Here is a 27,821-nt window from a genome sequence, read left to right as displayed (position 1 = left end):
CTAGAACTCCCCATGCTCGTCTATTACACTTCAGAAACAATTAACGTGGCAGATCCACCGCGATGTTATAACAATACGTCGCTAAGTAACGCGTTTACACCGTCAGCAGTTTTTTACAGTTTTGCATATAAGCCCTCAGCGGCCTCTGGCAGGCGAAAGTTCGCGGCTCCCCGCACAGGGGCCCAACACCCAGCGCCCCAACACCCAGCGCCTTCAGGGTGAAGTCGTCAGTCGAAGGCGTCCGAGCGACCCCCAGCGCGCAGCGGGGGAAGAGCGCCCGCCTGGCCGCGTCCACCCCCCAAGCAGGGTGCCCGCGCCTCCGCCGCCCGTCACCTCCCCGAAAAGCGCCGTCGCCTGTGCGCCGGCGCAGGCCCCGCCCCCGCCGCGCCCCGCCCCGCCGCGCCCCGCCGCGCCTCACCGGCCCCGCCCTGCCGCTCTCTCCGCCGCGCCGCCCGCGGCCCCAGGCCCAGCGTGCCCCGCCCCCGCCGTCGCGCGCGGCGCTGCGGCGGCGGAAGTATGGAGGGCGAGAGTACGTCGGCGGTGCTCTCGGGCTTTGTGCTCGGCGCGCTCGCATTCCAGCACCTTAACACCGACTCGGACACGGTGAGCCGTGGGGCGGGACGGGCTGCGGCGGCGCTCGGGAAGCGGGCCTGCGCGCGGGCACCCTCCCCGCCGCCGCGCCGGAGCTCGCCCGCGAGCCCCTCGACGCTGCATCGCCCTCTGCCCGCGGGTCTCTGCCTTCTCCCGCACCCGGGCCGTCTTCGACGTGCCCCGCCCGCTCGGGCTTTTCCAGGATTAGTCCTCTTCTAACCAGTTTATTCCATGCCCGGCACGAAGGCCCCACACCCCCATTACTCTCTTTCAACAGCCCCCCTTTTTTCTTGCTAAACTTGGTTGTAAGAGGATGGAAAGTTCACGCAGTGATTTCCCGCTCCCGCCAGGGAGACTACCGGTTAACTTACCTTTTCTCCAAACTACCTACAGTCGTTTTCAAAGACAAACTAATTTTTTTCATGCAGTGTACCTACCGTGCATGTTTGTTGAAGTGGTAGACTGGTAAGGGGATAATAGGTGTTACATCCAATAAAAGTTTTTAGATCTTAGTGAATGAAAAAGCTTTTCTGGTATATCGGATATCTTGTTTGCATTATGATGTAAATTTGCTGTAAGGAACTCAGCTAGTTCCTTTTCTGACGCTTCCAGTTACAATTTAAACTTAGTTTTATCTTCAAATACTTAAATGTTTCATATTTCTGTCAAGATTTAAAACCTGGTGAAGTTGAGTAGTGAAGGTTTTTTTAAAAAAAATGCTTATTTTCTAAAACTTTATTTTTATGAAATTTTAAAACACGGCACTGTTAAAACTTTGAGCCAACGTAGCGTCTTAAGGGCTTAGTACTTGCTAATACAGTTTAGAGAATACCATAAAGCCAAAGTCTAGGAATTTCTGCCCTTTTAAAATGGAAGGTCTGCGTTATAAAAAGTTTCTTGGGGCATAATTCTAAAGTTGGACTTGATATCTTTAGTGTATACAATTTAGCCTTGTAGATGGACACCTACCAAGAGCGATATATGACAACTTAAAATGTATGTATTGCAATGTATTAATGTAAACAACAGAATTGGTCCCATCTGCCCATAATCTTAAAGGACTAGCGCTCGAAAAGTACGGTGTTAGAGAGGCCCTTGTTTCTTAGATCTTTTCCCTAAACTCTTAAGTCTAAAGGATGGTTTTTTAGATAGTCGTACTTGCATTTTTCGTTGCTTCTTTTCCCAGGGTTTCTCCTTGGAAGTATCAAAATTAACACTGGAATGTACATTTCTAGATTGTTTCCCCTGGTTTCTGATAAAGATTCATTCACATTGTGGAGGCATCCCTTTTAATAAAGCGGGGGAGGACACTCAGCTAATTACAAAGATGACCAAATCACTGTCTGTCAAGCACATTGGTATTTTAAATGTGTTAATTTTCCGAAATTTAAAGATATCACCATGGTTGGGGCAAAATGCCAGTGTTTTTAAAAGAACCAGGGATCAAAGTTCCCCTTTTAGAAAGCAGATTCTGACACTGAATTCCAAATCTTGAATATTTTGCATGATTTTTATTTTAAAAACACTGATCATTATGTCATTTCATAATTCAGAATCCTCCACTGGCTCCTAGATGGATGTGCAGAGTCCATGGCTAGACATTCAGGGTTTTTATTGGTGCTAATCCTGTCTGTATGATTTCCTTACTCACAAATGAGTCTTCTGTTTTAAGAATTGCTCTGTTCCTCCTCCCTCAAACATCTTTGTATGCTCAAGTTTTTTGTTTTTTTTTTTGGGGGGGGGGATTGTTTTAAGCCGTTTATGCTAAAATGACAATGGTATTTATAATCTCTCCTACTCTTTTTATCTAACTGGTCATGTTTCCCATCTAAACTGCAAGTGCATCTTCTATGTGCCCCCCAATAGGTAGCACTCATTTGTGTACATCCTAATATACTTAAGAAATATTATTTAATTAAATGACTGGTTATTTTATCTCTGTTTTCCATATACTACTTATTTTTATCCTCATAGGAAGGTTTTCTCCTTGGGGAAGTGAAAGGTGAAGCCAAAAATAGTATAACGGATTCCCAGATGGATGATGTTGAAGTTATTTATACAATTGGTGAGTCACTTATTTGTCTCCTATTGATAGTTTATGCTGAAAGGGATAAGCATAATTTTTTTAATTGTTAAAAAATAGGTACCAAGTTTTAAAAGTAAATTTTGAAAGGATACATTGCACTCATTTCTCAATTAAAATTAGGACAATGCACTGACCTAAAGGAAGAAGCAGTATAAGACATGGGAAGCAGGTAAGATTACAGTGGGGAAAAGGATGACACAGTTCTTGCATATATTTGAATGGCAGAAGGATGATCCAGCAAAAAGAAACCTCGGTGATTAGATCATTGAAAACATTAAGTAACTCTTGAGTGTTACAGCAAAAAGGATAGACTGCAAAGGGTTTGAGGAATGGTATGAAGTGTGAAGGAGCTGCAGGTGGTGGCAGTCATTCTTTCAGGAAAAAAAGAGAAATGGAAGTTTTTTAAGTGCGTATATAGGTTAAAATTGGTGGTATATTAAAAAGTCATCATGACATACTGTTTCATCAACATTTTCCCATGTTAAGTAATATATCATTTTTTAATAACTGCATTGTGTTCTCTATGACCTTTTATGACTGTCATTTCAGCAGACCTTTAAATAATGTTTATTAATTTTTTATTATACTGAACATCTTTGTCATAAGTATTTTCTACAACTATTATAACTAGAAACCTAGAAATGGTATTATAATGTAAAAGGATATGAATATTTTCTTTTTTAAAAGATTTATATTTTTAGGGCCTCCCCTGTGGTGCAGTGGTTGAGCGCAGGGTTGCGAAGCTGCCCGCAGCCTCTGCAGCGCCGGTTCGATCCCCAGCCGCGGGGAAGAGTCCCACATGGCACGCAGACCTCTCCTGCCACCCGCTGCTCCCCTCAGCAGTGTACTTCATTGGTCTGCCTGTTCTGTTCCCTGCTCTGGCTCTGGTGAATTCTCTCACCTTCCCGCGATTCTGACTGTACCCAGTGTTTGTATAAATAAATAAATAAATCTTAAAAATAAAAAAATAAAAGATTTATATTTTTAGTAGAAGAACTGGGGTGTAGTCCAGAGGTGGTACAGGGGGTGAGAGGATTCACCAGAGACAGAGTAAGGAGCAGAACAGGTGGATTTAACTGAAATACACTGCTAAGGGGAGCAGTAGGCAAGACAAGAGAGGTCTGCTTCATCATATATGGGTTAGCTCCCTGGCCAGATGGAACTCAGACTGCAGAGGTGATAGTGCTGAGACTTAACCCCTAGGCCACAGGAGGCCCTGATCTGAATATTTTTAAGGTTCCTCATCTGTACTAGCAACTTGCTGTTCAGAAATATATCAGTTTATACTGCTGGGCTGTCGGAAAAGTCATTACACATTTTGCTTGAAAAACACAGAAAAAATACGTCATGACTCTTCTGACAACCAAATAACACTGTATATCAAGAAGAGTGTGTGTGCGTGTGTGTGTGTGTGTATATATATATATATATGTAATATATAAATATAAAATAAATAAACAGGTGTAAAGTGCATTTAAACTCTGGTTAGAGTCCTCTGTGCCAACCACTGCTAGTTTCAGGGGTATTTTTTTATTTTAACTCCTTAGCAATACACATAACACATACATAAATGTGTATGTATTTTTATTTACACAAATGGGATCATAATATACATGTATAAATACCTCCAAGATGTCATTGATGCAAAATAGTTTGCCATTCTTTTCTAATGGTTGTGTACTCCCATTGTATGGATGTACCATAACTTATTTAAGCAGCTGTGAATAACTTTCTTTTTGTTAATACAGAATATTACAACTAATACATTATAGTGCATACATCTTTGAGTATCTCTGAAAGTCAAATTCCTAGAGGTAGACAATTGCTTTTTGGAAAACTTACACATTTTAAGACTCTTCTATCTTATGTAAAATTGCCTGGGTGTCCATACTTTTGCCAACATTAAATATTAACAAATCTTTGTATCTTTGTCAAATGGTAAGTTAAAAAGTGATGTTTTGCATCTCTTAATTATTAATGAGAGTATTACTTATTTGACTTTTTTAAGGTGAAGTATGTTTTCTGTATCTTGACTATATTCCTATTAGGCTATTTTGTTTTTTCTTACTGCACTATAATACTATACTATAACTTAAGGAAGTTGGCCTTTTTTCATGTTACATACATTTATATAGTTTGTGATTTTATTTCAGTAGTATTATTTTTTTCTGCTCAGACATTTCAGTTTTAAAAGCAAGCCCTGAGGGCATATTTGTCCTAATTGGAATGCTGCTAAAAGTATCTACCATATTTTGAGTAGTTTAATTATGCAACTATTTATTGAACAACTCCATTGTGCTAGGAACAATGCTAAGCTTTAAGGTACCAGACCAAATGCTAAAAAAAAAAAAAAACCACTTATTTGTTCAAATTTATATTAAAATGTTGGATTACTTTAAAACAGATGGCTAAGAGGTAAAATCCAAGACAAGTACTACATTGTTTTGGTTAATGAGATTTCCATAATCTTATACTTTCGCTTGTCTGCATCAGAATACAGCAGCTCATTGAATAAAGTCATTTTATTCAACATCATTTCATTATAACATTGATAAGAAAAAATAACCACAATGGTGACTGAAATGACATTATTCAAGATCTACTTTTTTTTTCTTTTAAAGATTTATTTATTTATTTATTTATTTTGTTTTTTATTACAAGTGCTGGGGTACAGGACAGAGGCGTGGGAGGGTGAGAGGATTCACCAGAGACAGAGCGGGGAGCAGAACAGGAAGACGACTGAAATACACTGCTGAGGGGAGCAGCGGGAAGACAGGAGAGGTCTGCCGCTCCATGTGGGAATCTCCCTGGCCGGCTGGGAATCGAACCGGCGCTGCAGAGGCTGTGCAGCTTCACAATGCTGTGCTTTACCCACTGCGCCACGAGAGAGGCCCTCAAAATCTACTTTCGTTTATCAACACTGTTGAATGAGGACTTACTGTGTTTGCCTATCAGTTAACAAAAACTGTTTTCTTGTGTAGTATTTTTTCAGACACAGGGATTTATCTGAGGGTACCATACATTTACTAGAAGAAAAATGTCTAAGGAGGATGATCACTTTTCCTCTTAAATGTGGTACTTGAATTGGCAAGAAAATAAAATTCAACTCTTTAGATTTTTTTCTCTGTAATCTAGTTATATTCATGAACCCTTTATGAAACGACTACTTGGCTGAACAAAAGATAATCTAATAGCTATTTTTTATAAATTGGGTAATATTAGAGCATAACCTTTTAAGAACTCAGTGAAAATAAAGCAACTTGACCTTATCTTTTGTGTTACCTATTTAAATTTAGAATGCAGCATTCTGGTTACAAATGAGGCTCTGAGTTTGAATTTTGGCATCACCATGAGAATGGGTAACTCACTTAACCTCTCTGCTACCTTTAAAATGAAAAGAATAACATCTTTCTCAGGTTTATTGTGAGGGTTAAAGGAAATAATGATGAAGTATATCCTAATAAGGTGTTCAATGTGTTTATTGCCATGATAATAATGTAATCATGACTAAAATTCTTTTTTTTCCCCAGATATTCAAAAATATATTCCATGCTATCAGCTTTTTAGGTGAGTAGCAAGTAAATGAATCCTGTGAAAATTAATCTCTACAAATAAAATATTTTAAACTAACAGAACCTTATAGTTGTTTTTTTTTTAAAGATTTATTTTTATTTATACATACAAGAACTGGGGAATAGGCCAGAGACAGGGGGGTTGGTGAGGATTCACCAGAAACAGAGACACAGTGGGGAGCAGAACAGGCAGATTGACTGAAATACACTGCTGAGGGGAGCAGCGGGCAAGACAGGAGAGGTCTGCTACGCCATGTGTGTCACTTCCCTGGGCCACTTCCCTGGCTGGGGGATAGAACTTGTGCTGCACTGGCTGCTGATAGCTTCATAGTGCTGAGACTTAACCCCTTGTGCCACTAGGGAGGCCCAGTACCTTATAGTTATGATGGTGGTACTATTTAAAAAGATTTCCTTTTAATTACCCATGAGTTTTAACTTGAATAGTTTTTTCTCTGTATTTATATGCTCAATTTAACTGGTCTGCACTGACTCTTCCAGGCACCTGTTTACCTTGAGGAGTTCTCGCCTTCTTATACCCTTGTTGCATATTATAAACTCAGTGACAAATTCTCATACATCAATGACAGCCCTTTTTTATATGCTTTTATTCCAGTTTATTATCTTTTTTCTTCATCTATATAGTACCTTGTTATTTTCCGTCAAACCAATTAGTTTTTTTTACATAACCTGCTTCCTCTTGCTTTTCTAGGGTGAAAATCTGCACTGTTAGTCCTACCGATAGTAGTTGTTAAGGCCTAATAGACTGATATTTTTTAAAACTTTTTTATTGAGGTATAACATAGATATAGAAAAGTGCACTAATAAATGAATTTTCATAAAACAGACACCTGTAATCACAGCACTGTAATTTTAATAAAACAGCTTTATGATTTATATAAACTTAGATGAAAATCCCTTAGAGTCATACTATTATGTATATTATCTCTAAGGTTGTGTAAGAGTTGTAGTGGAACATATAGTAAAGGTGAGAAAACTATGGGAGGGGAGGACAGAAATAAAGCCTTAGTGTGGTTTTAAACTGCTGTCCCAGAAAGAGGCATAGTTCCTATGTGTTTTACATACAATGAATGTACAAAAATATCTGTTGAATGAGGGGGATTCTTGGTGGAGACTTAATAAAAGTACTTCCTTGCCAGATACTGGACCAGCAAAGTATTAAGAAGGGAGAGTGAAAAACAAAGTAATTCATTATTTTTTGGCACTTACTTTATATTATCAGACCAACTTATTGAGTCTTGGAGCAAGGAACCTCAGATCTAGTGATGAGAAGCCCATGCCTCAGACTTTAGCTTTATAAATTAAATGAGGAAGGGAGGTCATAAACCATCAAAATGGCTTATTTGAAAATATTTACTGCCTACTTCATTTTCCAAAATACCAGGCCTAAAAAGTTCATCAGGTAGCCACAGGTTAATAGTATGACAAAAACTAGATGAATCAGGATTTTTGATTTCTAATCCAACAGCATACCATGCTGTTTCTGCCTTGTTTTAAATAATACAAGTGAACATGTTAAAAACAGTCTGCTGATACCATATTTCTTAGAGTCCAAGTTCAATAAGCTTTTAACAGCCAGGTTTATGTTTTTTTTTTTTTTTTTTAATAGAGGCATGTTTTATTTATTTATTTGTTTATTTGTTTGTTTTGTTTATACATGCACTGGGTACAGTCAGAAGCACGGGAGGGTGAGAGAATTCACTAGAGCCAGAGCGGGGAGCAGAGCAGGCAGAGGGACCGAAGTACACTGCTGAGGGGAGCAGCGGGCGGCAGGAGAGGTCTGCGCGCCATGTGGGACCCTCCTCTGGTGGCCGGGGAGCAGCCGGGGATCGAACCGGCGCTGCAGAGGCCGCGGGCAGCGTCGCAACCCAGCGCTCAACCGCTGCGCCACCGGGGAGGCCCCAGGTTTATGTTTTAATAGAGAGTGGCAAAGTTTGGCCTCACCACCTATTTTTATGTGATTATTAGGAAGGGTTGTAAAACAACAACAAAAAAATGCATTTCCAGCGAAGCTAAAAATATGTAACTACTTGATTCTTTACAGAAAAAGTTTGCCAATCCTGCCCTAAACATTGCTTTTCAGTGTTTTCCACTGAAATACACTGATTCACTTACTCCAGGAACCTGAGAGAAGTACCTGAAAAATAGCCCACTGAATACTAAAACTTAGTCACTTAAGAAAATTATGTACTTGAACATGAATTTTGTTGCACAGTTCATCTATTTCTGTATGAAAATGTCTCCTCTCCAAGAAACTTCACATAAAATCAGTATTTGCACAGATGATGTACATAGTTATCCTGCTGTTCTTTATACGCCCTGGTGTGTTGTCTTATGCCCCAGTTTGAGAGTCTCAAAAGTGGGCCACCTAGAGAAACAGAGAAGTAAAGTCTTATATTTAGTCTTTTCATGTGGTCCATGAGCAATGAAAAAATGGAGCAGAAACAATAAAAGTAACATAGAGGGATTTGTTTGATCAGCTGAATATCCCCCTTTGGTAGACAGGACACTTAGTTTTCCCATTAAAATTGATTTTTTCAGTTTTATGTAACTAGATTAGAATTACCAGTAAGAGCCTATTAATATTATTTGTAAAGGATTTTGCATAACATTTCACCATCATAGAAAAGAATACTGATCTCAGTATTAAAGAGAAAAATATTACTTGTAATCTATATCACTTGAGGGAAAAGAAAGCTAGACGTAAATACTTGAGAATCTTTTAGAGTTATCTTCCAATTTTCCTTACATCTGTGACATTCTAACTATTGAAGATCACTAAACTAAACCAGTACTGTTCCTCAATAATTCCCCAAAAATCTAGTCAAAACCTAAAATACTTCTGTTAATTTTTTATATACCTTTTAAAATTTGCAATGAGTAAAATGTTTTGTTACTGAATTCCATTACTCATGTTACACATTCTTTTGTATCCTAAGTTTTCGATTAAAAAATTCTTTTTTAAATATTTATTTATACATATAAGAGCTGGGGTGCATATCAGAGGTGCAGGGGGGTGAGAGGATTCACCAGAACAGAGTGGGGAGCAGAACAGGCAGATTGACCAAAATACACTGGCAAGACAGGAGAGTTCTGCTCCGGCATGTGGGTAACCTCCCTGGCCAGGGATGGAACTCATACTGTAGTGACTGTGGATAGCTTCATAGTGTTGACACTTAACCCCTTGAGCCACCAGGGAAGCCCCTTAAAAATTCTTTTGTATCAGGGCCTCCCTGGTGGTGCAGTGGTTGAGCCCTGGGCTGCAAGGCTACCCCAGCCTCTGCAACTCCCCTTCGATCCCCGGCCTCCGGGTGAGGATCCCACATGGCGCGCAGACCTCTCCTGCCGCACCCACTGGTCCCCTCAGCAGTGTACTTAGGTCCTTCTGCCTATTCTGTTCCCTGCTCTGGCTCTGGTGGATTCTTCTCACTCTCCCGCACTTCTGACTGTACCCAGTGCTTGTATAAAGAAATAAATCTTTTTTGAAAAATAATTCTTTTGTATCACTTTTTTTTTTTTAAAGATTTATTTATTTCTTTATACAAGCACTGGGTACAGTCAGAAGCGCGGGAGGGTGAGAGAGAATTCACCAGAGCCAGAGCAGGGAAGAAACAGGCAGACTGACAAAACACACTTCTGAGGGGAGCAGCGGGAGTGGCACGAGAGGTCTGCGCGCCCTGTGGGACCCTGGCCAGAACCGGCACTGCAGAGGCTGCTTCGCAGCCCAGAGCTCAACCGCTGGGCCACGGGGGAGGCCCCTGTATCACTTTTTTTTTTTTTAATTTTAATAAGAAAATTGTGAAGGAATTGTAAACTGGATCTGTGAATTTACAAATACCTGTATTAAGCAGTTTTAACAAAAAAAAATTGAAAAAAGTTTTTCTACTCCATTTTTTCATTGCTCATGGACCTCATATTTGTACCACTTTGTCTTGTCATATGAAAACTTACTCTATTATTTATTTTAGTACTTTATCTGGCACACAGGTATGTGGATTGTAGTTGGATAGTTTGATTAGCGATATCTAAATCTGAAAGTTCTAATAAAATCATTTTTAGTTTATTTGAAATACCTTTAACTTTGGTTTTTACAGCTTTTACAATTCTTCTGGTGAAGTAAATGAACAAGCACTGAAGAAAATATTATCAAGTGTCAAAAAGGTATTATCTGATGTATCTTCTTTTTTGGTATTATATTTCTTTTTTTCAGGTCCTAAAAATGTGTAATACCTTAACAGAACTTTTAAGCAGCATTTATCTTTACAATGTCCTATAACACAGGCAAGGAAAGGCTTGTTCTTCCAGAAATCCAAGATTGCTCTGAAAGCAAAACCAGTCATTAAAAGTATTAATCTTGTTCTCATCTTACCTTCAACTACTGTAACATTGATCTTCCTCTCTATATTTCCACCATACCTCTTTCTAGTACAATTTATTCTAGCATTTAAATCTGTTACTATTATTCTGTTACTATTACTGTTACTATAGCAATTACTATATCTGTTACTATTCTAGCATTTAAATCTGTTACTATTATTTTACATAGCTGCGGTTAGTCTTTATCCAGCAAGGACAATTTCTTATACAGCACCTAATCTGAATCCTCCACAACATGGTTGGTTAGTTGAAACTTGTTGAATGATCAAGATAGATTTTCCAAATACAAATTTTTGATGTACTTCTTCCTCTTAAAACTTTTGGAAAAAAAATTTTTGTTTTTAAATCCTTTTTTAAGGATTTTTAAATCCTGAGTTAAGAATGAAAGTAGATATAGTAATATTAAGTCTGTATCAGAAAAAAAAAACACCTTTTGTTGAAAATGACTGGGCTGTGCCCCAGTTATATTTGGTTTATTTCAAATGTACCTGTAAAAATGTTTTAGCTTTAAAAGAAGAGAAATAATTTTAATTTCATCAATTTAAATATGCAAATATAAAACTTAAGTTACTGAAAATGTTACAAACAGATCCTGAGGTGAGATGGTTTCCTTTGTTACAAATACTAAGTTTTTAGTAAATCAGATTCCTTTCTAATAATTAAAAAAATGGTTTAGTAATACTAACACTAATGGTTTAGCATGTTAGTTTACAAAAATGTTTATTAAATCTTGTTCAATCTTGACATTCACTATGGGGCAAGTAAAGCAGTCCCATGTAAATTTCAGTTAAAAATTACTGGGTTCACAATGGAATAGACTGGAGAGTCCAGAAATAAATCCACTCAGATAGGAGAAGTTTATCCTTTTGACAGAGGAGCCAAGATAATACATTGACAGGAAAGACTCTCCAAAAAATAGTGCTGGAAGACTTAACCACATGAGAAAAAAATAAAAATTAAACTCCATACACAAATCTTAATTCAAGAAATGGATTAAGATTTGCCTCTCACTGCTCCCAGCTCAACATGGTTTGTGTCCTGAAGAGTGAGTTTGGTTCTCTACCTTGGTCCTGGAAGAATAAACTACAGTAGTTCAGGCACTGAATTCAGAGGATTGCAAGGGGCAAACACAGAGCACCTCCTAAACATCAGAGACCAGTGCTAACTGCACAAGAAAAAAGACACACTGAGGAAATTTAACTCTAGGCAACAAAGGTGTGTGGGGATACAGATCTGTTGAGGCAGAAATCTCAATTCATCCATGCACCCAGGGAGGAAAGAGCTGCTTACAGTGGATCTAACAGTGGGGAGATACGTAAGAGCGTGTTACGATGAGCCAGGGTGAAGGAACCTTCAGCGAGGAAGACAAAGGTGAGAAAGTTAAAACTCCCCTTACCAACTTCTCTCAGGAATGGCGGCCTAGTGATGAAGCAGATACTGTGAAAGCTGAAGAGTGCTCATAAAGCCCAGCCCGCAGAGTGCAAAGAGAGTGGTCTGTCAGCTATACCACAAGCACAAGCTGCACATACACAAACGATTTTGACCAGCAATGGATCCCTCCAGGACTGTCACCCATCCCCCAGAATATCCAGCTGTAGATTAGGTTTTCCTGACATACAGCACCATCTACTGGAAAAGTGGAAACCCTGTACTCTTAATATATAAAAAACTAATAAATGGGGAAATGGAAAAATACAGCAAACGGCAGCCTGAGTCCTCAGGGGAATATAGGCCACAGGGTGTAACTAATCTCCAGAATCCAACCACAAAGACATGGATGATCTTTTCTTCCTATTAGATAAAAATTTAAAACTGCCATGATAAATTCAAAAACACAGAAAAGCCGATCAAAGATGTACAAGAAAACTCAGAAAAATAAATGAATATCTTGAGAAATAATATTAATGAACAAAAATAGAAATTGATGCTTTAAATGAGAAAATAACAGCTGCAAAGTGTAAAAGTTCAACAGAAGAGATTAAAAAAAAACTCTAGAGAAAGCTATGGAAGTAGAATAGAACAAATGGAACATCAAATCAGTGGCCTCAAAGATGATAATGCACAAAGAATCCAGATGGAAGAAGTAAAAGAAGGGAAGAAATGAAATGCCTAAGAATTAACCTGACTCCATGGGGAAAAGCAATATAAGCATAATGGACATCTCTGAAGGGGAAAAGAGAAGGAACAGAGAACCTATTTAAAGAAATAATATGAGAAAATTTCCCAAGCAGGGAAGGAACTATGTAGACAAGTCCACGAAAATAAAAGAATGCCTGTCTACATAAATGTGTTGAGACCTATCAAGACACACAGCAGTGAAATTTTCAGCAATTCAAAACTAAGAATATTGAAGCTAGCTATGGGGAAGAGGCAGCTAACCTATACAGGAACCAAAATCAGGCTTACACCTGACTTTTCTGAAGAAAAACCATGAGCAAGGAGAGAATAGAGTGAAATGATCCAAATACTTAAGGACCTCTCACATCTAAGTCAATGAGAAAAACATCTAAAAGAAACTGAGCAAGGAAATAGAATGACAAAATTAAGGGCAAAAGGCAATAGCAGATTTTCATATTATCATAATCACCCTAAAGGTGAACAGACTAACCAACCATTTAAAAGACATATTGGCTGGCTGGATCATAAAACAATTCAACTTTCTGCTGTGTCCAGAAAATATGAGCACCAAAGACAAAGACTGGCTCAGAAGTAAAGAGCTAGAAAATAATCCTACAAGCAAATGGGATAGCAGGGACAGCCATATTTTTAACAGACTTTCGGTTTAAAAAGCTAATGAGAGGAATGAACACCATATACTGATTAAGGGACCAATACATCAGGAAGATATAACACTCATCAGTCTATACTCAACAAGGAGCATCCAATTTATAGGGCAAATACTATCAAGTCTGAAAACAGACACTGGAAAAAATAGCTCAGTGGCTGGGCACTTTATCATCCCACTTCACCAGTAGATCAACCAGACAAAACAATCAAGGTCACAATAGTCTTAAACAGAATTAGACTACATGGGCTCAGTATACATCATACCTGAAGACAGCCACAAATACACATTCTTCTTAAGTGTACATAAGACATTATCCAGGATTGACCACATGTTCAGCCACAAAACAAGTATCAGATTCATAAAGATTAAAATCATACCAAGCATCTTTGACCACAACAGTATAGAAATTAACCACAGAAAGAAAGTAGGAAAGAACTCTAATGTGTGGGGATTGAACAACACATTAAGGAAATCAAAGATATTAAAAAGTATCTCCACACAAATGAAAATGAAGACACAACCTTCCACACCTGACAGGACACAACAGAGGCAGTACTAAGAAGGAAGTATATAGCAGTACAGGTCCACATCAAAAAATAAGAGCTCAGATAATCTTATTGTCACTATAAACAAACTAGAAAAAGAGGAACAGACAAACCAAAAGCCAGTAGAAGGACGAGCATAATAAAAACTAAGCAGAAATTAATGAAATAGAAATCAAAGGCAGTCCAAAAGATGAAGCAAACTAAAAGCTCTGACTTTGAAAAAGTTAACAAATTAAGTGGACTCACAGAAAAAGAAAGGAGAAAACTCATAATAGGGAACAAAAATAAGGTTACAAAAGGACATCTCAAAAATTCAAAGAATCATAAAAAATTACTATGACATTTGTAGCATAAGTTGAAGAGCCTAGAAAAGATGGACAAATCCCCAGGAACACAACTAATCAAGACCAAATCAGGAAGAAATAGAAAACCTAAAAATATAAATTGCCAGCAAGGAAAGGAAACATATTCCATGCTGATGGACAGGAAAAATTAATGTTATTAAAATGGCAATCTTGTCCAAAGATATAGAACAAACATTACTGAAATTCATATGGAACCACAAGATTCTGAATAGCCAAAGCAATCCTGACCCAAAAAAGGTGGGGAGAATAGTGGTATCACAGACCTAAACTTCAAACTATGCTACAAAGCTATAGTAATCAAACATCATGGTACTGGGATAAATACATTGACCAATAGAATAGAATTGAGAGTCCAGAATAAACCCATACTTACATGGACAATGAATCTACAACACATGCAAGAATACATGTTGGAGAAAGGAGACCTCTTTAATAAATGGTGTTAGGAAAACTGGACAGCCACATGATAAAAATAAAACTAGACCATTATCTCCCAACATACACAAAAATTAACTCAGAATGGATAAAAGACTTGTATGTAAGACCTGAAATCATAAAATACATAGACGACAACACTATGTATAGGCAAAACACTCTGTAATACATGCTTCAGAGATGTATTTTGGGTTCTCCAACAGCAAGGAAAACAAAAGAGAGTATGAACAACTGGCATTCCATCACTGAAAAGCTTCTGCTTTTTCACCATTGTGGTGAAATAAGTCAGAAATGAAAGACAGTTACATACATGGTCTCATTTGTGGAAGATAAATAACCAAAGAGAAAAAACTAGCAAAACAAGAATAATTCCTAGATTCTAAGTAATATACTGGTTACCAGAGGCAATGGGAGCAGGGGGTAGGAAAGTGTCAGGGTTGCGGCACTGGAACTTTGTTGGAGGGTGAGAGACGTTCATATGTGGTGGTGTGAATACATCCTCCCAAAATTATATGGTTAAGTAAACTAGTGGCAAATCAGTAAATCTTGACAAAAAAGCCACTGGATTCAGTTTACCTTATCTAATTAGCAAACAAGGTTACCTACACAGGAAGTAAACTTGTTTCACTGACATTTTCTTTTAAATTTTGACTACAGATTAAGATTTTAAGAAAAATGGCCTAAAAGAAACTAGAGAAAATTAAGAATTTTTTTCTCTCTAGTGTATATTGAATAATACTGTAACTAAATTGTATACTTAACTATATGCTTTGTTTATCTCAGTAAATACTAAGTCATTTTAAAAACTGTCAGTTTTATTACCTAATTATGACAATAACGCATACTAATTATAACCATTAAACTCTGCACTTGGTATTTTTTTCTATATTTTCTTTCAGGATGTGGTTGGTTGGTACAAATTCCGACGTCATTCAGACCAGATCATGACATTTAGAGAGCGATTGCTTCACAGAAACTTACAGCAGCATCTTTCAAGCCAAGAACTTGTTTTTCTGCTATTAACACCAAGTATAGTAACTGAAAGCTGCTCTACTCATCGTCTGGAACATGCCTTATATAAACCTCAAAAAGGGTAAATGTTGGCCAGTCACAGGCTATCTTAAGCTGGTATCTTTAGCTAATAGAAAATTATACCCAATATTTTCATTGTACTTTTGCAGATTACTAAATATTTCCTTATATTATTGCATCAGAATGTCACAATAATCCTCTGAAATCAGTCTTACAATCTGTTCTTTACAGATGTGAAAAATAAAGAAAATTAGATAATTAGAAGCCAGTTTCAGAATGCCTTTTGTTTCTAGTACTAAAGATTTGCAGTTATTTACCATAAAGTGGACCAAAAAAAAATGGCTGCTAAAGGATATAATGTAGAATGGCTAGGTATCTGAGCAGCTTTTCTAAAACCTCTGCACTAAAACAAGGTAGTTCTTGATCCACCAAATGAGTTCATAGGGACCCTCCACGGGTGATAAACACATTTTCGTGGATCACAAGAATTAAGTTGAGAGTACCAAGGTTAATTTTATTATTTATGGAAGTAAGCTAGACCTCAACAATACTGCCTTATTTTTATATGTGCCAGTTGTTTGAAATAGCAATTAAAGAATCTTTTCACACTGCACATCTCACAGCTTTTAAAAGCCATTTGCCTCAAGTCAGTAAATTCTGTCTTGGGTAGCTGATGGGAATGGTTTGTTTGTTTGGTTTTCATTCTTGTAGGAGGAAGTAGTCTATACTAAAGGGTAGATATTAGTTTTTCACTTTATTCTAAATTTATATTTTAATTTTTATTTCTTCAGACTTTTTCATAGAATACCTTTAGTTGTGGCGAATCTGGGCATGTCTGAACAACTGGGCTATAAAACTGTGTCCGGCTCCTGTATGTCTGCTGGTTTTAATCGAGCAGTGAAAACACACAGGTGAGATTCTGCAAGTGCTTCCCTAGTAAACCTACTCGTACTCATTTTTTTTAAATTAACTTATATTGCATAATAGAAAAAAAATGAAAGGAAAACTAATAACCACATTATTCAAGTAAACCACACTCTTTTTAACTTTCTCCCTATTTCCTTCTAGCACTTGTCCATTTATGAAATACAAGAGAGGGACGTTGTTGAATATCCTGCATATTTTAACATATTTAGTCTAAACATAAACAGTCATCCTCAAAATAATAACTGCTGCTTTTTTCTAAGGCAGTAGTTCAGATTAAAGGTATGAAATAAGACTGGATATTAAATAAAGCCAGAAAATGATGATTTAGCCAAGACTCACTCATTGAATAGGTTGTTGAGGTATCAATTTTTTATGGTCATTAAGGGAAAATTAATGTCAGAAATAATACTGATACGATAAGGGGATATAGTGTAAACTATTGAAATAAGGGACAGATACTATTTTCTTTGTGTCCTACAGTGCTGAGCAGTGTCTCACATTTCATTCTTTCTAAAGTAGACAAATTCACATTACCTCAAACTGGAATGTTTTATAGGCCATGCCTCAGAATGTGTTTTTCATCATATATAAAATAATATTGCATTTTTCAATCAATGATGACTTAAATTCAGTAACTTTTTTAAATTAACAATCCCCATTATCAAAAAAGGAACCTTCATTCCCCCTCCCTCCTTCAGTGTTTATTTTTACTCAATCTGTTTTTTAAGTTTTGGCAATAGTACTTAGGAGGTTAAGAAGTTATATTATTAATATAAGATATGTGAACTGGGGTTTCTGGTTGGTTATGCTGTGTGCAGTAGGTTGACAAAATTATGGTCCCTAAAAAAGCCAGTAAAAATCTTTCATTGCTCCTTAACTATAAATCTAAGCTTTTCATTGTATCGCTGTATTAAAATGAGTTATGTACATTTGCTTGAGGAAATGGTCATTTTTTTACAGCCCTGAATTTTTTAAAGAAGATGGATCTTTAAAGGAGGTACACAAGATAAATGAAATGTATGCTTCTTTACAAGAGGAATTAAAGGTAAGTCATCACATCAAACATTTAAAGACTACTTCTAGAAATTATATCAAAATTATCATGGAAATTTTTTAGGAATAAACTGATATTTGATTAGGTTTTTTTTTTTTTTAATTAGTTTGGCTTCAGGAAAAAACATCTGGATCTTCATGGCCTGCAAAAACCAAAGTCTAGCCTCAATTATATTTTAGCTGTAGCTTGGCTCCTATTCTAAATATATCTTTATCTCAGGTTACAGCATCTCTTATGTGGAACATGTTCCTCTTATGACAAAGGAAGAAGAGAAAAAGACAAAGAAAGTTGGTGGAGATTCAAAATAGCTCTTAAAACTGTGCAGAGCTGTAGTATCACATTCATTCACATTTCATTGACCAGAGTACATTAGATGGCAACAGGCAGGGATCTATAATGCTATTATAGGATAAAAAGGGAAGCAAATATTTGGGGACAAAATAATCATTCACAGCAAAATAAGTTCTACCTCATTGTGTCAGTTTAGATACTTTAAAAAGTAGACATCAGGATGGGAATAGATATGTAAGAGATTTAGCGAGCCTAAGAAGGATAAAGAAGAGGGAACAAGGGCAGGTAGGAAGACTTGCAATTGCAATGCAAGTCTGACACCTGAAGGGAGACAAGGAAGGGAGCATTCAGTAAGAATAACTTTGGACTGCAGGGTCAGAAAAGCTTCAGCCAAACTGACAAGACAATCTTTATCCTACAGGATGGAGTTGTACTAATATCCCCAAGGTGCTAAGTACCACATTTAGGGAAAGCCCTGCCTTAGCACAAATATAGAAAACCCAAAATACTGGCAGGTGGGGCTGCAGTCAACTTTGCCTCTCCCAAAATGAGATCTGAGTAGTATATTTCATGGCTGCTATACTCATCAATGTAGCAGCTGAGAAAAATGAGGTCAAAATATTTTATACTCTAATATTTCATAATTTTTAGTATGAATGATAGTATAGCAATTTTAGAAACTGAAGAAATATCCCACGATTATAGCATAACTACCTTCATTTTGCAATATTCTCCAGTTATTCCCTAACACACACACACACACGTCTGTGTATGTGTGTGTCTATATATATATATATCTTTATATATCATTTTAAGCATTTTTCATGTTGCTACATATTCTTAGTTTTTGATGGCAGTACACCGTGTAACTAAGTTATTAGAACTCTTATGTTAGAAGTACAATCTAGACTAAAATAGGGAATGTAGAATTATATTTTGGAACTTTAGTAACATGGGGAACAACCAGGGAAAAATAGGCTGTTGAGACATCCTAAAAAGTATCCACCAAAACTGGTTTTAACAACCTGTTACCCTATAATTAGAAATAAGTACTTTAGTCTTTTATTGAATTGTCATTTACTTAATGTTAAATGTAATGACTTACATATTGCAAAACAGTGTAGTATGATTTAAATTTTTTTAAATCAAGGAAATAACTCATGAAAAGCCATATATAAATGTGAAGTTTAATATATCTGAAAGCATTTTATGATCTATAAAGCACAATACAAGTACTTGTTACTGAGTTCCTTCAGAAAATAAAATTATTGTAAGTCAAATAATATTTGATATACCACAAAGAATTTGGTATTATTTATGAACCTAGACTATAGTACACAACTTGGAATTTCATCTTTGCCCATAAACTATTTTGCAGAGTATTTGCAAAAAAGTAGAACACAGTGAGCAAGCAGTAGAAAAACTACTAAAGGATGTAAGTAGATTAAAACGAGAAATTAAAAAAAGAAAAAGAGCACAGACTCAAGCAGCACGTAAGTAAAAAAGTTCATACATCACTACTTTCTATGCTTAAAAAGTCTCACTGAACTTGAACTTTGTGAGCCAGCTGCACTAATGAATTTAGCCACCTTAGGATTAAAAGTAATTAATAGTCTTAAAATCCCACTGAACAAAGAACATGGTATAATTCTAACTATACTATTATTGTTGCTATTAAAGAATATAATTTAGTTTTTTTCTTAAGACTATTGTAATACGTGTCATTTTTCTCACTTTAATTTGGTAAAATTGTTTAAAATCTATGATTTAACGAATTTGATAAAAACGTCCTAGAACGAACTTTAGGTTAAATTGTGTTTTGTTTTGTTTTGTTTAGGAGATACGAATATGCAAAAAGAGCCTCAGGAGAACGTTTTTCTTTGTCAAGCTTTACGGACTTTTTTCCCTGACTCTGAATTTCTTCATTCATGTGTTATCTCCTTGAAAAACAGACATGTTTCTAAAAGTACCTGTCAAACCAACCACCATCTCAGTGTGGCAGACAACCTGACCTTAATGGTAGAATACACCGACATTCCAGAAGCTAGTCCAGCTAGTGGTGCACTGCAGGTGACTAAGCGTAAAGCTTTAGATACAGATGATGATTGGCAATTCAAGAGGACACGGCTGTCAGAGACACAAAACAAACTATTAAAAACAGATACTGACAGTAGTAACCAAGAAAAAGCATCCACCGCAAGCAGCCCAGAAATAGATGAAGAGATTGAGAAAATGAAGGGTTCTGGTGACTATCCACAGTCTCCTACTTTTTGATTCTTTTAGGCCAAATGATTTTTGACTGGCTGAAGGATAAAACTAAATATTGCTATTGTTTTGATTCTGTTCAGTTATTTTAAGTCATACATAGATAAGTACATTTATTTCATAAATATTTTAAAAAATATCATGCTTTTATTTTAAAACCAAAACCTTTTTTTCCCATGTAAAAAAGCTTGAACACCTTTTCTTTTAAATTCATACAGCCGTCATTAGAATTGGAAAAGAGACTAGCCTTATTTTCACAATAGAAAATCTAAATCATGGAAATTTTTACCTGTCATTAAAATTCCTACTCCTTAGTGATGAATCTAGAGGTTCCAATTATGGCATAACGATAGTGCATCATAAACGGTAATCTATCCCTACTCTAGTGTCCGCTACACAAAAATGAGTGAATCCAAAATTTGAATACAGAATAAGCTTGGTAATGCAGTGTATTTGGGCACAGCATTTGGTCAATTAAGCTGAAAAATGCTAAAGTGGGGACTCAGAAAAATATATATTACTTACATATGAATGCCTATCAGATTTCCTTTGAATATAAAGCAAAGTATACATTTGTCAACTTTCTGTTGTAAGGCCAGGAACTTTATCGCAGTATAAGTTCAGTGATTATGTAAATCAGTCATAATTTAATCTTTGCAATTCCCAGTTTCTTTAAAGTGAAAAACTTAAATTTGTGAAGCAGCCTCAGTACGAAATGCTACTGGGTTTTTTCATTTCTCAGCACTCTCCCACCCTTGGTCTTACTAAGTTGTTCTAGTCACATCTAATTTAACAAGTATTTTTTAAAAGCCAACTTTTGTTTTTCCAAGTCATTTAATATTCACTGCAAAAACAACTTACTGCTCACATTTTATCAGTACAATAACAAATGAAACTGACACAGTTCTAAGAACAAAATACCTGACTCTTGACAATGCACGGCTCATGGGCTTTAATGTGATATTTAGGAAGGATGTAAAGCCCAGTGTAATCCCGTGAGTTAGTGAAGTGGCAGCTAAGAGACCTTTTGTTGTCTAGTGTTTGTCTTTTCCATACTTGTGAGAATTTTCCATGAAGCATGTATATCACATGAAGCCTTTGTATTTCATTCAGTGGATGAGACTGCAAACACACATTCTGACCATTGTACTTCCATCTGTTACTAAATAATAGATTCATAGCTACTATCAAAAGCTGTCATCTTTTATCTGTGTAAATATGCATTACCATGGAGTGCTTTTGAAACCCACATAGCATTATAGATGATTTGTACAAATAATGAGTTTCTGCTGGGATTGATTTACTGATTACTGTGATGTAGTGCAGGGCAGAAGGAGTGGAAATATGCTGTCAGTCTAAACCCTAATTTAATTACAAACACAACCAGAGCATACTAGAACTTATCACACAACACAATGATTGAATTCAATCAACAAATTAATAAAACGATATACAAAGTAGACTAGGAACTTAGAAGCAGCAAGCCAACACGCAAATGTCTTCTGAAGACAAGATTGAGATTTTTTTTCAAAGACTGCTTACTTACTGAAATAAAAGTCTACATGGGTCTTCGTACAAGCTCAGTTTGCTAAATTGCTATGGAGAAGCTACAAAAGTATTAAGCTCATTTTTGCACAATTACCAGTCTCCTTTGAAGACAGCACTGCTAATAAATTTAGTGAGAAGCTTGCTGAGGTCAGTACACAGCCATGTTTCCATAATTGAGTTAGATGACCCAACTTTCAAGCTATCCAATGAAAAGGAGGAAAAGTGTCCATTATAGGACATTTTTCCCCCAGTTACTCATCTTTTGGAATTAATTTGCATTACTGGAGTAAGATAAAGTGATGTAACAGACTGCCTGTATAGTGTATTTAAAGGACACTACCAAATTTGGAATAGAATAGTCGTGGAGTAAATACCAGGTTCTGTGATATCACCACAATACATCCTCATGACCCATGTAACATCTCCACAAACCAAAGACCCACTGTCCTAGCCAGGCACATATGATAGTTAGAAAATCTTCCTGAGTAATTTCAAGTCCATATCCTGTTACATGTGATGGGTCTATTACACAAGCATTTTATTTTTCCTACACCCATGTCCCTAAAATCTCATAAGACAGAATCTGGGCCTAAAATAAAATTTCAATAAAGCATCACTTCCATGTTTTATATCCCCATACTAGAGGTTTACTATTGTATGAATAGTATGAGCCTATTGTATGTATTGTATGAATGTATTGTATGTATTGTATGAGCCTATTGTATGTATTGTATGTATTGTATGAATAGTATGAGCCTATCTGGGGACTAGACAAAAATGACAATCCTATAGCACCATTTTTTTTTTATTCATACATGTAAAAAGTAGTAACATTTTTAAAAAAATTTTTTAAAAGATTTATTTTTATACAAGAACTGGGGTACAGGCCAGAGGCGCGGGAGGGTGAGAGGATTCACCAGAGACAGAGCAGGGAGCAGAACAGGCAGACTGACCAAAATACACTGCTGAGGGGAGCAGTGGGCGAGACAGGAGAGGTCTGCCTCGCCATGTGGGTATCTCCCTGGCTGGCCAGGAATCAAACCTGCGCTGCAGAGGCTGTGGACAGCTTCATAGCACTGTGCTCAACCCGCTGCACCACCAGAGAGGCCCCCAAAGTAATAACATTTTAAATTATGTTTTCTTAACATTCATTGGTATGAAGAGGAAGCTTCACTCCTGAAACATTTTTTCCTAAGTTTTCAAATTAAGTTAAAAACTTAGTTTGAGAAGATTTAGTATACTTTCTATGCAAAGTTTATTAAATCTTAAGACTCTAAATTATTATTAGCCTCACACAACCATTCATGTAAAATAAGTTTATTGATGATAACATAATTTACTCCCTATATTTGATATTACAAACTTTAGGGTCTTTGAGATATGCAGGATCCTTGTATGTAACTGGCATAAATCCTGTAAAGAGATAATGAAAGTTCTTCACAAAAGATGAGCAATATTTTGATTAGCCCAATTCAGTATTTCAGACACACTTACCCATTATTTGAGCTCTCTTTATTGCTTTTGTGATTTCTTTTTGTTTCTTCCCACAAAGACCTGTAAAAGGAAACTTTCCTAGTCAATAATAATTATTATTTAAATACATCAAGGAAAGGCTGGAAAACTTGTAAAGAGCCAGATAGTAAATATCTTAGGCCTTGTAGGTCATACAGTTGTTTCCTAACCATTAACTCCGCTATTATAGCTCACAAAGCAGCCACAAAAACTGTGTAACTAGAGCAGTAGGCTCCTGATTTAAATACTTAGTCTAGCATAATTATAGTATACTCCAAAATAACAAGGCAATTTTTTAAGCCCAAAGTTTCTACATGTCAGCATGGTTAACTATGAGCATAAAGATACACAAAATAACGCTTTTGGCCTAAGAAGTGGCTTTCTCAAAGTACCTGTAATATCTGGTCTGATGGTGATTTACAGCACTATTTGAAAATCTTTTGAGTTCTATTAAATAACAAGTTATTTATAAATAAATAACAGATTTATATCATTATTAATCACATGTAAGCTGTTAACAACAGAAAGCAAATACCTGTTATGTGCCTTCCATAAATGCATCCAGTAAATGGAGAAATAAACTGGGACAAAAGCTGTTTTGAGTTTATTTGGAAAAAGAAACAAAGTTGTGTTAATACATTTGTTATTCAACCTTGACTATAAATTGAAGAAAATTTTATGTCAGCTTCATATTATGTAAAGGTTTATTAATAAACTTCAGATAAACTTCATAAAATGAATTAAAATATTGAACTATGTTCATCCCATTGGGTCATCTTTTTAAATCAATTACTAAAACTAACAGCTTTTATGTCCAGTGTGTCAAAAAAGTATGTGAGAGATTAATGAGCATATTCTTTCAGTGCTAAAGCTACTTTAACTTTTTCACAGGTATTTGTCTAAAGTAGCACTTGTAACAGGTAATAATTAACCTATCATGACCTTGTATCACATAATATCAGGCATAGTTATCAATATGTTCATGTGGATTGAGCCATCTGTTTCATTTTATGTTTTATTAACAAATTATTCTTTAACACTTTTCCAGGTGCCAGGCCCTGTTCTTGGCACTATGAGTAATTTTCTTAGTACCTTGCATTTAAAATTTTCTTGGTTTTTCTCTAGGGCAATTGTCACTTTAACTAACGTAAGTGTACTTAAACTGCAGCACCATTTTCTACCCCAAATTTGCCACTTTGATAATGATGGCAAAGCACAGATCAACCTCACCACATGAGCTTTTTCCAACAACTGAAAATCACTGCTATAGTGAGGAAGAAACTTTGAACTAAAGTAATAATTGAGACACAGCCAAAGAGTGCTTATTTGAACAAAAGTTGCCTAAACATAAACATGAAAGATTTGAAATTATCAAGTTGCTAAAAGTTACTTCTACCCAAAATCTGTTACAAAACTGACTTGGTTTTCTTTAGAAAGGTCTGATAATGGAGCAAAATCAAGTTAAATCAAGTATCATGATGAAATAAAGTGAGAGCTCACCTGTACATTCTTATAATCTACACGTTTTCCACACAAGATACATTTTTTAAGAGGCTCCTTATAAGGGTTTTCCATTGGAATGGGCTAGGTAAAGGGAGAAAAAAAAAATGATGGTTTAATGTGTTAATTTTGAATTAAAAAACAAACTCAAGGTTACTACATTTAGATGTCCCCAAAGGATTACGTATACCCTTCTTACTGATGAATATAATAACTTGGCTTGTAAAGGAAAAATCAAGTACTTCTGAAACAGATTCACCATTTTAAATATTTTGTTGGGCTTGTACTTTATTTTGTCTTAGTTTGGCTAAGAAGGAATTAAGTTAGGAAGGATTCTGGGGTAAAATACAATCTTTGGAGAAAAAAGTTCAAATATGCATTTGAATTTTTACTTCACTGTAAAGTAACTCTCTTGAAATGTTCTGCCCACACTGTAGAAGACCATAAAATTCTTAACTTAGATTTAATTCAGGATAAAAATAGGTAACATATTCAGTTAAGTTCTTAGTATAGTCCCTAAATCTATCTTTGCATCTATCAGGTGTTTATCAATAGACAATGCTTCTTTTTGGTTTTTCTGTCTTCACTACACCATCTCATGCAACTGTCACAATGTCCTGCCTACAATCAATGAGTCTCTAAAGATTTACTAACTCTTGAAATGGCTTTGAAGTCCTTGAACCACTGTAGTTGTATGCAAACTTTCAAATGAATGAAACTCTGTGCCTTGTTCTGGGGGTTTATAGTTTCCATTGGTCTCAGTGGGGTTTATGACCTAAAAAGAAACTCTAATAATTTTCTTTACTCTCTTGAACTATGGTGTGATGAATCAGATCACCAAGATAGATGCTCAGAGGGACTAGTTTTTGTTTAATCAACTCTTTAAACTCTTCCAATTTAATTTATAAGCAGCTCACGTGTCATGAGTATATTCCTTTTCTATACTGTGCTAAATGCTTTATATGTTCTAATAGTGCAAAATGATGCCTATAGCAAGAACACCTACACTGCTCAAATTCAGTGCTAGTACTTGAAACCCATAAAAATATATCTACAGGTTGGAAGTAACATTAATTGGCCTGGTACAGAATTTGATCATTTATTAGAAGAGCTCTCTCCTCCCTCAAGTGGTGAATGGGAAAAAGAATCGAATTTGAAATGGGAAGAGAGGCAACCAGTAGGTAAACTTTGTACAGTACCTTTGTTGGATTACCTGTAATTGTTCCATATACGGAGATGACCTTTTTTAAATTCACAAAGCATATACTAAATACAAGCTCAAGGAAGAAAATATGTTATTACAAAAGTCAAGCTTCTTGTTAGGAATTCAGGAATTCTCTTACTTCAAAATCACTTGTGATTATTCATTGATGAGTAATGATTATTAACTGTTCTGGCAGCCAGCTGAACTCCATTTAACTAAATACAATAATTTGGTCATATTTACAAATACCTAATAAAAAGGAAGAAAAAACTTACCATGTCCTCATTGCTTGTTATCTGTTGATACTGTGAATAATTTTTCCAAAACACTGCAGTAAAACAGAAAGGCAACAAACCAGTTTATTTTTTGTTGTTATCTGAGCCAAGTAAAGATAGATTTTATTTTTTATTAAGACAAAATGAATCAATACAACGTAAAAGATTTCGCATTCATTACACTCACAATGACAAGATAACCTTTAGGTGTGAGGCAGAGTAATACTGCAGATGGGCCTGATTCCCAGACTTTGGGGAGAGGGCATTTATTCCCCACCCATACAACCTCCAGTTGCTCTCTTCTTGAAATTTATTTTCCCTTCACTGCAGGCACATTCAAATGCAAATACTTAGGGACAAGCAAGAGAAAGGTGGGTCCTACCACCGGAAGAATTAGTAACAGGCTACTACAAAGAGTAGTTATTGATAAGGAAACATGGAGATGATGGATTCAAGGGTCTATGTCACAATTTTGCTCTGATCTGGGATATCCATGGAATCTGCTGTTGGATGACTCTGGAAATGTCCATTCTTTACCAAGTTTACCTGGGGATCTTAGGTAAGTCCCTGACTTTTTGATAACACCCCATCACTCTTCTATGGTGGGGTGGGGAGTGTGGGGAGTGTGTGTGTGTAACGAAGGACATCCTACCTCCCCTTAAGATTAAAAATACTAGTCTTGGGTGATTACAGATTTCTACCTGTCTTAGAGAAACGCTTAATCCCCTAGAAGCCGGAGTCCCGAGTCTGCGGTAGAACAGGAATTTAGCACAAAAGCTGCCGCCCCCCTCTTTCCCCATCCAATAACTAAAAAAACTAGTATGCAAATTCCAAAGCAAAGTGACCCAAACCCTATCAGTTTAGAAACTTACCTCACTCTGGACACCACTAGCTGTAAAACTTCTCCTAACTTAAATCAGTAACAAGATGTTAAGGCCCAGTAGTCTTGTTAAACAAAACTGGTCTGAACCCGCTCAGGATTCTATCAGTGAGCCCATCTCCTCAAATTTCTATCAGCAGCCTTAAGATCCCAAGGGCCATTCTTCCTTGAATTTGCCCTCACTCTCCTAAGTGCGTACTATCACTCAACAATAAAGCTTCATTTCTAACTCATCTGTTCTGACTCCCGCAAGAATTCTTTCCTACCCAGAAGAACATCCAGGGTCCCCCGGCACCCCTGGGCCCCATCAATTCTACCAATCTAATTGAGAGTAAGGCAAAGGCTACACAGCCACAATACAGTAGCGGATATAGACATTTTACCCGTGTGAGTCCCCGGATGTGTAAGACGAACAGTAGTCTTTAAAAAGTGCGTCAACTTTGTCCTCCCTAGACCACTACAAACAGCAAGCACAGACGCCATGTTTCTCGCCCCTCCTCTTCCTTTCCCTTTTCCTAACCGTCCTGACAAGTCCCTTCCGGTGCTCTTCCCCGCC

General features: G+C 36.5%; 2 protein-coding genes across 3 annotated transcripts; one reads left to right on the top strand and one right to left on the bottom strand.

Moving 5' to 3' along the window:
- Positions 1-470: 470 nt before the first annotated feature.
- ABRAXAS1 (abraxas 1, BRCA1 A complex subunit) lies at positions 471-24,080 on the top strand. Its single transcript, XM_037530385.2, has 9 exons — positions 471-603; positions 2,566-2,656; positions 6,208-6,244; positions 10,362-10,428; positions 15,677-15,870; positions 16,601-16,720; positions 17,697-17,781; positions 19,460-19,574; positions 19,919-24,080. Exons 1-9 carry the CDS (start codon positions 517-519, stop codon positions 20,353-20,355), a joined length of 1,233 nt encoding a protein of 410 aa, XP_037386282.1. The 5' UTR covers positions 471-516; the 3' UTR covers positions 20,356-24,080.
- On the bottom strand, positions 8,116-27,816 carry MRPS18C (mitochondrial ribosomal protein S18C). Of its 2 annotated transcripts, none has more exons than XM_054688269.1 (6): positions 27,649-27,816; positions 26,386-26,438; positions 24,907-24,990; positions 23,942-23,999; positions 23,389-23,448; positions 8,116-8,635 (listed from the first exon to the last, which is right to left on the bottom strand). In XM_054688269.1, the coding sequence occupies exons 1-6, from the start codon at positions 27,746-27,748 to the stop codon at positions 8,535-8,537; spliced, it is 456 nt and encodes a 151-aa protein (XP_054544244.1). In that variant the 5' UTR covers positions 27,749-27,816; the 3' UTR covers positions 8,116-8,534. The 2 variants fall into 2 exon arrangements, with proteins under 2 accessions (XP_054544244.1, XP_037386281.1); XM_037530384.2 differs by lacking the exon at positions 8,116-8,635 and adding an exon at positions 21,163-23,307 and having other exon boundaries at positions 27,649-27,813.
- Between the last annotated feature and the right edge of the window lie 5 nt (positions 27,817-27,821).

This window comes from Talpa occidentalis, unplaced genomic scaffold, assembly GCF_014898055.3.
Source record: "Talpa occidentalis isolate TD23 unplaced genomic scaffold, MPIMG_talOcc4v2.1 talOcc4.6, whole genome shotgun sequence".
Lineage (NCBI taxonomy): Eukaryota > Metazoa > Chordata > Mammalia > Eulipotyphla > Talpidae > Talpa > Talpa occidentalis.
This window is presented reverse-complemented; position numbering and strand designations above follow the sequence as displayed.

Coding starts and splice junctions, on each gene's coding strand:
- ABRAXAS1 (XM_037530385.2), top strand. CDS start 517: ATGGAGGGCGAGAGTACGTCGGCGGTGCTCTCGGGCTTTGTGCTCGGC. Junction 6,245..10,361: donor CCATGCTATCAGCTTTTTAG/GTGAGTAGCAAG, acceptor TGGTTTTTACAG/CTTTTACAATTCTTCTGGTG. Junction 10,429..15,676: donor TATTATCAAGTGTCAAAAAG/GTATTATCTGAT, acceptor ATTTTCTTTCAG/GATGTGGTTGGTTGGTACAA.
- MRPS18C (XM_054688269.1), bottom strand. CDS start 27,748: ATGGCGTCTGTGCTTGCTGTTTGTAGTGGTCTAGGGAGGACAAAGTTG. Junction 26,439..27,648: donor ACATCCGGGGACTCACACGG/GTAAAATGTCTA, acceptor GTTTTACTGCAG/TGTTTTGGAAAAATTATTCA. Junction 8,636..23,388: donor AAAGAGAGCTCAAATAATGG/GTAAGTGTGTCT, acceptor CTGTTTCTCTAG/GTGGCCCACTTTTGAGACTC.